Here is a 12,742-nt window from a genome sequence, read left to right as displayed (position 1 = left end):
ATATTTAGGGTGGGGATCTTTCATTTTCGTGCAATATAATTTGATTTCGATTCTGATTCTTGGGGTCAGGATTTGATTCAGAATCAATGTTTGACTCAAACTGATGGTGTTGGAGTAACAACTGACATTCTGCTCAGCATTTGACAATGCTGCTCACCTCCGGATCATTTTAACCTATCGGTGCTTTTGGGGGTTTTAACGTTACTTTGAAAAGATTTGTGGAGTCACAAAGTACTTACAAAGATGTGATCATTGGACTGTAGGTGACTTTGCAGATACCTGATCAAAACCATGAAAACCATGTGGCTTGTTAGTTGTCTTTTGTGACTCTCTGTGGTGGTTTTATGCCTATGATGTATCTGACTGAAGTGATAGTAGTGTAGGGGTCACAAGGGCTAGAGTGGTTCTTGTATCACTGGTTTGCAGAGATCTCATGTCTTTAGTGGTGTTGGTGCATAGTCTGTCATAGACTTTGGACTACAGAGCTGTTTCAGTGTATTAGTCAACTTGATGACTTTGATCAATATTACTGATAAAGATACAGGAAAGAGTGAAATATGAAATTGCTTATATGTGTTCACATGCTTACACTAAAATAGTAGAAGGCCACAACAAAAAAACAAAACAAATTAAAGCTCTGGACTGATTTTTATTAGTAATTTTGTGTGTGAGTATGGTGTTATTTTTATTATGTGTGACTTTTAGGCTTTTAATTGGATCTTATTTCACTGCTGCCAATACCAATAATTCACTTATGAAGCTAAAACCTGCTGATGATAGCCTGCATCCCTGTTTTAAAGCTCATATCTGCTGTTACTGATATTATGCTGTTGATATTGTGCATCACTGCTACCTCACAGTATGTAAGGTTGCAGTGACCTTTGACCTAGGGCTGGGAGTTATGGCCTAAAATTGATATCCCGATATATTTTTTGCTATATCCTGATACACGATATATATCGCGATATTTTGAAATGGCCTCTCAGCAGCTGTTTTTAATAAAATTGTTTGCAGAAAGTAAAAATCAATATAACATCAAATTTAGCCGTTTCATTTTGAAAAGGACTTTATTCAGTATTTTACTAATAAATCAAAAATACATAAATCATGAAATACTGTCTTTTACAGTGTATGGAAAGTCCTGAAATGTTTTCTATGTTATGTTTACTATTGCTGACTATAAAATTATTATTTTCCTCATTAAAGGTGAAGCAAACCTACACAGAACTCACCCATCCTGCTTGCAGTATATGGCCAAAACCCTGCAGTCTTGTCCTCCATTCAGGCTCACAGCTGTGATTACATTAGTCCGTTATCTGTGCTGATGAACGCTGGACCAGTTTCTGACAAGTTCATAATATGAGAGCGTCTTTAAACCTTATTCAAGAACCTGTCCTGTGTGATCACGGTGGAAAAAGCTTGTCTGGAGGCAAAACATTTTAATTTCTCGTTGTCGGTGTTTTGAACTGTAAGACTGAGATAGGTCTCCGTAGTTGAGGAGAAGTGGATCACATTTTTCCGCTGCTGGGTCGTCTTTTCTCTGACCTGTACGACTCTGGCAGGGAGTTTTCAGCAAAATGCTCGCGCCCAGGCAAATCTCGTATTCTGGATAAGTGTCTTTTCAACAACACTGGGCTCATGTCTGTAGCAACGTGTTGTGTTACTGCGGCTGTTGTCTCAGAGACATCATCATTTATGCTACAGTCTGCTGGGGAGGCAGTGTAAAACACAAGGATGCAAGGCATCTGAACAAACTGGTGAAAAAAGCTGGCTCCATGGTTGGAATCAAGTTGAACTCATTGGAGGATGAGGTGGAGAGATGCACAATGAAGAAGGTGGAGGCCAATCTGGGGAACATGGATCATCCACTTCATATCATCCTAAATGACCAAAAAAAACCAACAGTTTGATATAAAAAACAACAGAAAGATATAGAAGATCTTTCATACCATCAGCAATAAGACTATATAATTCTATCATAAACAGATGAGACTCCAGACAAATGAATTTCCCTTTGGGGATTAATAAAGTTATTGTATTGTATTGTATTGTATTTTGTGGTATTTTAACAAATACCACAAGTTCGACCTCTTCCTTTTCAAAGTTGAACGACTGCTTAACACTGCAGATCCAGCGTTTCTTCTTGCTGTCTCAAAAGTCAGCCAACTCCCCACTAACTAGCCACGCTGCTCTGTTTACCTTCCTCTTTCCTTGCTTCTCGCCGCTGATGTGCATGTGCAGAGGAGTTTTCTGGATGGGCGCAGGAGAGAGAGTGAGCTCTCTGCTGTGAGAGATGCATTCAGGGACAATGGGAGATGTGAAACTCCATCGAGAAATGCGTGCTGACGGCTCAAAACTTCCACATAATTTATACTCGGATAGTTGCAATATAGTCATTTTATATATTGTGGGTGGCAAAAGCCGAGATACATCAAGTATACTCGAAATATTGCCCAGCCCTACTTTGACCTCCAAAATCTTATCAATTCACTCTCAAGTCCAAGTGGATGTTTGTGCCAAATTTTACAATTTGACAATATGATGCTCAAAAGTTTTGAAGTCACAGTGACCTTTGACCATTTTGGAGCCAGAGTAGACATTCAAGCAAAGTTTGGAGTAAAGTGTTTTTTATATGCTTACAAGAACTGCTCAAATGGATGCACAATATGTGCAACCTGGAACGATGCCTGTTGCCTGGCTGTTGCTGTCAAAAGGCTTAAAATCAAAGAAAATGAGAGAGAGCAGCCTTAAGTTATCAGTTTGACTGATAACTTTGCACCATCATCGGTTTATATGTCATATAAATATCCATCCTGATCCCATCCCTTCTCTCAGGTAGAGTCCACGTGAAGCGAGTGAAACATAAAAGAAGCTAAATCAGAGTTTTTCCTTTCCTCAGAAAGCCTTCTGCTCATTTCTCTTTTCTTTCATACCAAAGCTTCTCCCCATGTGTGATCTAATTTCTGTTACAGTCACGAGTACTGCCTCAGTTTTTAATTCAGACTGTTACTACTGAAGATGAGACCCAAGAGCTTTGTGATTTATTAATTCCTAGCTTTATTTCCTTCCTCCTTGAATCATTAATGCTTCTGATACGACATTTCAGTAGCCGTCTGCTGACTGCTCCAAACGTCACCTCAGGTGCTAATCAGATCCACTGCAGGAATGGAGCGCCGGTGCAGAATCTATTAGTGTACATCACTGAGTTTTCCGCTGGCAGCATCACGCTCTTTATTTGGACTTGCATGTGCATGCATGTTTTCATGGCTCACTGTGCAAGCTGTGCTTGTAGCTAAGGTACATCATTTTTAAGGCTTGTATTGATTTTCACAACATTGATTTTACTAGACGATATATGGCTCATCAGGTACACAAAGTGAGAGGCTATTTTTAGGTTTGTTGGTGGTGAAGATGCTGGAAATGGAGGTGAGAGTTGAGGTGTTTGAACAAAAGATGCAAAAATGTCTGAAATTCGCTCCTCAAGAGTGTTTTTATTGTCTTCACATTTCTCAGTATGCCTGTTTATTTGACACATCCTGACATGTTAGCTGAGGTCAAGAAGCAAGCAGCACTAAAAAAAACCTCTCTGCAGAGGTCTCCCTTCCACAATCAGTGTCTATCTCAAGCTGGCCCAGTTCTCACACAGTTATGCCGAGGGCTTATTCTATCTGTCCATCGACAAGCTTGATCTTTCCACCAGCCAGCCAATTGAGCCCGCTGTGTGGCTGCTGGCTCACAGTATGTGAATCTGCGATGGAGGGAGATAAACCCGGAGTATTTGTGAGGGCTGATGTGAGCTCTGTGATTAAAAACACAATGCGGGGCTTTTGAAAACATACAATCCTTAAGCGATAAAAGGCTTTCTTTTCCATCTTCGCGTTAGAAAATTGGACTAGTTTTCATACATCCTCATAGTGTTTTTATAAATAGCTCCCATAATTCCAGTGGGATGTATTTATTCAGAGTATAAATCATTTGTTCCACACCTCCTCTGCCGGCCTGCCGTGCTTTACAGTAGATCCATCAGTACTTGAACAGGATTATGAAACAATCCCCCGGTGACACTGACTGTGCTGCCCAGTGATGCCGCCCCCCCCTCTCGTTTCAGCTCCATCCACTGTGGCTAATTCTGCCTGCTGCTCCCTTGGGCGTAATTGATCCTCATATCATTAAGCGTATGTGGCTCTATCCAGGGAAACGCCCACTGTTTTTACAGCTAGTCCTCGCCCAGTGAACTTTACAGAGCTCTTTGATCGTGGCTCCAACACTCGGTTCTCTGCACGCTACCATGGCTATAATGTAAACTCTTTGCTTATCTGCACAGGCAGCCACTTTAGATAGAGGCTCACTTGTTGTTCAGTCTAAACATGGGGGGGCGGAAGAAGTGGAGCTTCGCAGCACGGTCACCCTTCGCCACCATGAGGGGCCGTTTGGGCCCCAGAAGGAAGGGTGTGGAGGGTTTGTGTATGAGCAGCCTCTTGGGGGTCCTGCGCTCACACACCTGGCTGATTGGCGAGGAGGACGTGGCCCTGCTGCTAGCCAACAGCTCCTCCTCGCCACGCTTCCAGCACCAGCGAGCTCACTCCTTGTCTTTCTCTCTGTGTTCATCGTCTGCAGATGGCGGCAGCGAGGACTTGGCAGACCCACGCTCACCCAGTCTAGACCCTCACCTGAGCCACATCGGCCAAGGTAAGCAGACGAAATCATTCGATTTTATTTTCTTCATGAATAAATGACCACATTAAAAGAGCTGAGGGTTAAAGGTTGTAAGGGGAGTCATTAAACTTTTAACCCTAAAAAGACTTCCAAGCACTGCACCAATCAGAACGACATTCACCAGAGAGCCAACAGTTTATTATAAATGCGTTACAAAACATTATAATCACTACATCTTAGTTAGGCTACAATATTATTAGAGCATTGAAAAGTACCACTGAAAAACAGTTCTTGTTAAGTTGCAGGTTCTTGGCCATTTTAAGTTATATCAGCTTAATTTTGCTTGTACATTTATGCTAAGGTAGAGTAACTTTTTGAAGTTAAACTATACCGTGTAAAGCGACATGTTCTTTATCCACTTCAGTTTAGCTGTATTTCTTTCACACACCTTAATCTTAAACATTCATGCTACCAAAGGTAGGACAGCTTCAGTGACAACTGACAATAAGTGAGAGGTGCACCAGGAAGTAATCTCCCATCATGTTCATCCATGGTAGCTCAGTGTTGCTCCCAGGACTTGTCTAACTTAGTCAGTAACTTCACTCATGTGTCTGAAAGTGTCGAATGCTCCGAGGCATTCTGGGAAAACTCTTCAGATTAAGTGATGTTTGTCAAATAATTTCAATACAGTTACAAATATACTTAAAACAATTGTGTTCAGTTTACTTAAAACTAAAAATGTGTTCTTTATACTCAGAAAAGTAGAGTGGAAGTTGCTGTATTTGGTTTTTAAGTTAAGACAACTATTTTTTTTAATATCCTCCAACTGTTCGGTCTTACAGTTGGTGTAAGGGATGTACATCAGTAGTTAAAATCATCTGGTACACTGTAGTTCCAAAATGCAATTTTACTGTTGTTTTTGGTCAGTAAATTTGTTGTAAGTACATTTTGAATGCAAGAATTAGAGTATTTTTACACTGTGCTTTTGCTACTTTAACTCAGGTAAAAAATCAAAGTACCTACTTTATACAAAAATACAGATCATAGATGTATGATCAACAGGATATCTTATTTTATGTCTCGTTTTATTTGCATAGGAAATCTGCAAATTACGTTCTTTCTAATGATTTCTGTTAGACCATCAAACATACAGAATGATGTGACCTGCATGTCTGTACATGCATGAATACATACACAAACTGATGGTTTTTTTTGCATTTGCATGTCATTTTGCAATCATTTTTATGTCACTCATTTTGATTAAGAAAAACATATGTAAACCATGAAAAGGAGGATTTTTGTAAACATAAAATCTCTGCCGTTGCCAAAAATTGATTTATTAAACTGGTATTTTGACACATTTCAGGTTAAGGAAATATTGCAACTCCTGCAGTTTGTAAATTGCAGCAGGCCATATTGCGATTTAATCTAATTTGCGATTAATTGCCTTGCCCTACTGTACACTGTTTGACAGCAAGATTACTCACCTGCTATTTGTAGTTACACTTCCACAGTGGCTGTTCCACAGACATAGATCTTACAGAACGCCTTCTCAAAAACTCTTGTAACTTCAGAGGAAAACAAATGTGTGAGGAGATTGATGTCCTCAGCTGTCTCTCCTGATGTGCAAGAAACAAGAAAAGGCTGGTCTTCTTTTTCAGTATTCTTTTGGCTCAGGGCACTGTTGTGCTTGTTTGCTACTATGTTTTTGGGCTATAAAACTCTTCGGAGTCAGCCCTGCTGGGAAATATACATATCAAACATCTCTGATAGTTATGATATGAGATAAGGAAGGCCACAACTCAGTCTGGAGCAGTAAGATATTTGTCTTGACACAACACTTGTACAAAAAGTTGTTTGTGACACCACATCCCCTTAATTACTGGCAGAGCAGTTCTGACCCTAAATCAGGCCTTAATTGTCTAGTATGCAGCCAGCCTACAAGACTGTCTGCATTTAAGACTTTGGATTTTTTTTTTTTTAAGGTGTCACAATACAAACCTTTCCCCTTACTGTAGCTCATCATCTCTTCTAATGCTCATGATGGAGTCTACTGAGTTTTTTTCAGGTGTAAATGTGTTGAATGAGAGGCTTTTTCTCCACCTTTTCCATCTTGTTTCCAGTTCTATTTCTCTCCTGGCGCTCTCCTCCCAGACTCCATTTCGTCTCCATTAATGTTTCCACAGTAGAAGCCCACAGAGGCCTTGTTTATCAGGCTGTATTTTATTCGCCCTTATAGCAGAAAACTTTATGACTAGTGAAAATGAAGTTCTATTTACAGGAAGAGAGCTGTATGAATTTTATTTTCTCATAATTCGGCCTGTAAATCTGGGCTCCTTCTTGGAAGAAACAGGCTGTTTACAATAGTAGATGTTTATCAACAACAGGAATGTCTTCTTGGCAGGAAATGTTAGGGCAATTATGATTTCATGTTTCCCCCCCCTCCTCGTGCGTGTTTTGAGCCAAACATCTCGGTGAGTAGGTGTTTGTGTTTATTTCCAGGCATGGAGTGGCCCTTCAACATGTCTCTCTCATCACAGCTGAAAATAAAACACCATCATTTCCCCCTCCTCGGCGCTTTTGTTCCCCACGTTTCAGCACTGGAGTGCCGCTTCTCCTCCCTCTCCACCCTCCACGTCTGCCCTCAATCGCACCTTTTGATTTCCACATCAACACATCACATTTTATATCCGTTTTTATGGTGTCTTGAGACTGAGAAGCGCGACATGTCTTCAAGTATCACTTTTGATTTGAAGGTGATTATTTTACTATGAAGTGACACTTATTTCTCCAGCTTTGTGGAGAATAAGTGCTTAATAGCAGCATAATTGTGTGTTTTCATCCAATATTGAATGCATTAAAATTGAGTTGCATCTCCATAATTGCTGCCAGAATACCAACTCCCCTCTCGGTATTCAGACCAGGCTCTGTGTGCATGAGGAGAATTTTAGGGCTCAGGGATGTAACCGCTGCTTTGGTTCCAGCAGATTTTGCAAAAATGCGCATTTTTTTGTACTCAACATGCACAAGCCTCAACACGGAGGCTTGTGCAAAAAAACAATCTCTGAATGGCATTTGCATTGCACCTGATTTTGCACATAGCTAACTGAAACCTTGTCATACTTGGGAAACTAGAGAATTGCACCATTGTGACTTTGAATTGGTTAAGAAAAAGCAGTAATTTTGCTCCAGTTTGCCAATAAGTAGGAAAAGAAACGACCGTATTGATCAGAAATGTTGGTTCTTTCTATCCCAATTTTTCAGGACCCGATCATTATTGGTCAGTTTTTATTCATATATACACATGTTTTCCAGGGAAAACAAAGTAGATAAATGGTATATGGACAAAAGTATTTGGCCACACCTGTTAATTATTTAATTCAGGTGTTTCAATCAGATCTGTTGCCAAAGGTATATCAAATCAAGCCCCTAGCCATGCAGTCTCCATTTGCAAACATCTGTAATAATATCTTGAATTTATATAGCACCTTTCAAGAAACCCAAGGACGCTTTACAGGAACACATAGACATGGACAAACTATGTGAGGGGTAGGATGAGTGTAAGGGGTGGTTTAGTGAAGACTGTAGGCTGTGGTGAACAGGTGGTGCTTGAGACGTTTTTTGAAAATGTCCAGAGATGGAGCGCTACGAATGTCTGCAGGAAGAGTGTTCCAGAGGGTGGGAGCTGCAGCACTGAAGGCTCTGTCTCCATAGGTTCGGAGTTTGGTTTTGGGCATGGAAAGTAGGCCGGTGTCTGAAGATCGAAGGTTGCGGGATGGTGTGTATGGATGGAGGAGATCAGAAAGGTACTGGGGAGCCAGAGCATGGAGAGATTTGTATGTGAGGAGGAGGACTTTGTAGTTGATACGGGACTTGATAGGGAGCCAGTGGAGGTGGATGAGGGTCGGAGTGATGTGTTGCCAGGGTCTAGTGCGGGTGAGAACTCTAGCTGCAGAGTTTTGGACGTACTGAAGCCTGTCCAGGGTTTTGCTGGGAACTCCAGACAGGACTCCATTACAGTAGTCCAGGCAGGAGGTTATGAAAGCATGAATGAGTGTTTCAGCCACAGAATCAGGGAGTGATGGTCAGAGTCTTGAGATGTTCTTGAGATGATAGAAGGCAGATTTGGTGACAGACTTTATGTGGGACTGGAAGGAGAGGGTGGAGTCCAGGATGACGCCCAGGTTTCGGACCTCGGAGGATGGACAGATGGAGGTCCCGTCCACATCGAGCATGAGATCTCCAACCTTCTGCAGCAGCGCTTTGGGGGCCACCACCATGAGCTCTGTTTTATTGCTGTTGAGTTTGAGTTGGTTAGAGGTCATCCAGGCTTTGATGTCGTGGAGGCAGTTTACCAGGGAGTGGGGAGGGAGCTGAGTGGATGGTTTGGTGCTGAGATAGAGTTGGGTGTCATCTGCATAAGAGTGAAAGCTGAGACCATGTTTGTGAATAATCTGTCCAAGGGGAAGCATGTAGATGGTGAAAAGGAGAGGTCCAAGAACAGAGCCTTGAGGCACGCCCTGGTTAACTGGGGCGGGGGATGAGTGAGAGGTGCCGATGGTAACAAAATGTTTTCTTTGTGAGAGATATGAGTGAAACCAGGAGAGAGCTGTATCAGTGATGCCAAGATGGTGAGACAGGCGGTCAAGGAGGACGGTGTGGGATATTGTGTCGAAGTCAGCGGTTAGGTCAAGGAGAACGAGGAGGCTGATGTGTCCAGAATCTGCAGCTGTGAGGAGGTCATTGGTTATTTTGATAAGGGCAGTCTCAGTGCTGTGGTGAGTGCGAAATCCTGATTGAAGAGGTTCATGGAGCTCATGGTTGGACATGTGTTGCTGGAGTTGGGCAGCGACTGCTTTTTCGAGAATTTTGCTGATGAAGGGAAGGTTGGAGATCGGTCAATAGTTGGAGAGGTCCTCCGGGTCTGACCCAGGCTTCTTGATGATGGGGGTTACTGAGGCAGTTTTGAAGGATGAGGGGACAATTCCAGATGATAATGAGGTATTGATGATGTCTACCATGATGGGGCACAGAACAGACAGAGATGCTTTCACCAGTGGTGTGGGCATGGGGTCGAGGGAGCAGGTGGATGCCTTGGCCTTCTTGACCCATTCAGCCACTTGGAGAGTGTCCACGGGTGTGAAGCAGGAAAGACGGCAGTGAGGCAGAGGAGCGGTGTCCTGATGTGAAGTGAAATCCTGAGGTGGAGGTCCAGATGAAAGTTGCTGCTGGATGGAGGCTACTTTATCCTGGAAAAACTGCAGGTGCCTAGTGCAGCGGTCGAAGTTGGCTGGGGAATGAAGGTTGTCAATGGGGCGGAGAAGGCGATTTATTGTGGAGAAGAGCATCCAGGGATGGTTTTGCTGGTCACTGATGAGGGATGAGTAGTAGCTGGACTTTGCTCTGGAGAGAGCTTCTTTGTAGGAGCGCACATGCTCTTTATAGGCCTCCAGATGGACGGTGAGGCCAGATTTTTTGGAAAGTCTCTCCAGCTGTCAGCCAGAAGCCTTCATGAAGCGGAGTTCAGCAGTGTACCAGGGGGCTGGGTGGGTAAAGGAGACTGAGCGAGTCTTCAGAGGGGCGAGAGAATCCAGGCTGAGGGATAGTGCTGTATTGTAGTGATTCGCCAGGGCATCAACTGTGGTTATAGGGTGTGTAGTGGTCAGGTTGGTAGCTAACATGTTCTTGAGGGCTGGGATGCTTATTGACTTGAGATTACGGAAAGTGATGTTGCGTTTTGTAAGCTGTCTGGGGAGGGGGGTGGGGATAGAGAAGAAAACAGCATGGTGATCTGAGATGGCTAGGTCCAGGCATTGTGGAATGAATGGGGTGAGACCAGTGGAGCACACAAGATCCAGTGTGTGACCTTTGGAGTGGGTGGGTCCTTGGACATGCTGTGTGATGTTGAAGCAGTCCAGTAGTGATAGAAATTCGGAGGTGAGTGTGCAGCTGGTGGAGTCAACGTGGATATTGAAGTCTCCAAGGAGAAGTATTGAAGAAGACCTGGAGCAGACAGAGGTGAGGAGCTCAGACAGGTCAGACAGGAAGGTGGTAGTTGCTTTGGGAGGCCGGTAGATGAGGACGATCTGAAGCGGAGCTGATCCAGTGAGAGAGATGATTAGACACTCGAGAGCTGAGGTGCTGGGTGCTGGTAGCTCCTTAAACTGGAAATCTTCTCTATATATCACGGCCAGCCCCCCACCGCGACCAGTGGTGCGCGGTTTTTGGATATACACATAGCCAGGTGGGGTTGCTTGATGTAATACTAAATGTTTGGTTCTGAAGACCTCAGTGACTTCAAGTGTGGTACTGTGATGGATGCCACCTTTGCAATAGAACAGAAGGTAAAATTTCATCTCTGTTGGATGTTCTACAGTCAGCTGTTAGTGATTTTATTAGAAAGTTGAAGCGTTTAGGAACAACAGCTCAGAGCTGTGCGGCAGGAGCCTTTTAGAATGGATGTCCATGGCCTCACATCACCAAGTCTAATGCCAAACATCGCATGGAGTGGTGTAAAGAACATCAACTATGGAGCAGCATAAACGTGTTCTGTGGAGTAACGAATCACGCTTCTCTCTTTAGTAGTCAGATGGGCGAGCCTTGGTTTGGCAGATGCCAGGAGAATGTTACCTGCCTGACTGCTTTGTGCCAACTGTGAAGTTGAAGAAGTGGGATAATGGTATGTGGCTGTTTTTCAGGGTTTGGTCTAGGTCCCTTATCTCCAATAAAGGCTGATCTTAATGCTTCAGCATGCCAAGGCATTCTGAACAATGCTATGATTCCAACTTTGAGGAACCAGTTTGAGGAACCAGTTTGAGGAAGGCTCTTTTCTAATCCAACATGACTGTGCCCCAGTGCACATAGCAAGAAGAGTGGAGGCTGTTATAGCCGCAAAAGGGGGACCAACTAAATAGTGTATTTGATCAGTAGGTTGTCTAGATGCTTGTTGTCACCAATATGATTACCTGTGCTTAATACTCTGCTATGGGTTTCATCAGCTATGTATAACAGCAGCTGAGATGGTCTCTGAGTAGACTTGAGGTTTTGAAAGTTAGGATGACGAGGAGCAGAGGGCTTTACTGTTCTCCATGATCAGTTACATCCCCAGAACTGTATGATGAATATCTTTGGACTCACACTTTTATTTTCCATGAACAGAGAGAATAGCTGTCCAACACTGATGTAACCTTAAATGTCCTATTCATGGATGGATGGTTTGACATATTTTGTTACACTTTCATTTATGTTTATCAGTTAATGGCAGTTGATGGGAAATATTTAAGTCATTGGTCTGTTCAGAAACAATCTGACACTTAAGGTTGTACTGTAACAAACTGCGTCCAAAAATGCTTTTCACATTCTCAGTGACAATTTTTTGGTTATTTTGGATGTTAAGCTCCACTAGTTAAGATAAATATGTCAGAGCTGGTGCAATAGGCCACTAGTGTCTGTAGCTGCACTCTGTGCAGACTAATTTTATAAGGCAATTGACAGTATTTAAGTAGGACATCAGCACTGTGATTTGATCAGACTCAAATATAGCACCTTTTACTGTCTGCTTGAAAATATCCATGTCAACTGCAGGTCAGTCATCCTAATCTACTTTAGGCAGCTGTGGTAAAATCCACAAATCTTTATCGTGAGTATTGTTAGTTAAACTTTTTATTCCTGTCTTAAAATCCTTGATAAAATCAGCTGGGTTAAAGCTAGTTAGCTAACTTAAAAGCCTGGCATAATGCTACGTTATTGTGTGCTTAAGGTCAGGACTATCAAATGACAACTGGGTAAAATTTAGAAAAAAAACATGATCATGATGTGTTTAAATGTAATTTTAAGATATTAATTTTCAGTTTGGTGAGATAAATGACTCAGTAGAGTTATTTGGAGATGAAATCTGTTTCCTTAACATTATAAAATAATTGCATTGGTTACATAAGGCAACTCATTTAGAGTTTCGTAATGTTTACCCTTTGAATAGGCTTAATGATTTTTCAGTCTGTTAATTATCCTGTTAATTAATCCACATGAATGAACACATGTAATTAATGAATCATCATATTGTGTAATTCAGTTGCCCTTACTGTGA

The 12,742-nt window shown here is 42.4% G+C and overlaps 1 protein-coding gene across 5 annotated transcripts in view; it reads left to right on the top strand.

The window, feature by feature from the left end:
- Positions 1-12,742, top strand: part of tanc2b (tetratricopeptide repeat, ankyrin repeat and coiled-coil containing 2b) — a 312,489-nt gene that overhangs the window by 135,692 nt on the left and 164,055 nt on the right. For all 5 annotated transcript variants that reach the window (XM_041815330.1, XM_041815329.1, XM_041815328.1 and 2 more), the window contains exon 4: positions 4,618-4,689. In XM_041815330.1, coding sequence (XP_041671264.1) covers positions 4,618-4,689 — 72 coding nt within the window. The remainder of the gene's footprint in view (positions 1-4,617; positions 4,690-12,742) is intronic.

This window comes from Cheilinus undulatus, linkage group 20 (genome assembly GCF_018320785.1).
Source record: "Cheilinus undulatus linkage group 20, ASM1832078v1, whole genome shotgun sequence".
Lineage (NCBI taxonomy): Eukaryota > Metazoa > Chordata > Actinopteri > Labriformes > Labridae > Cheilinus > Cheilinus undulatus.
The sequence above is the reverse complement of the archived record's forward strand: the minus strand, read 5'-3'. Positions and strand labels throughout refer to the sequence as shown.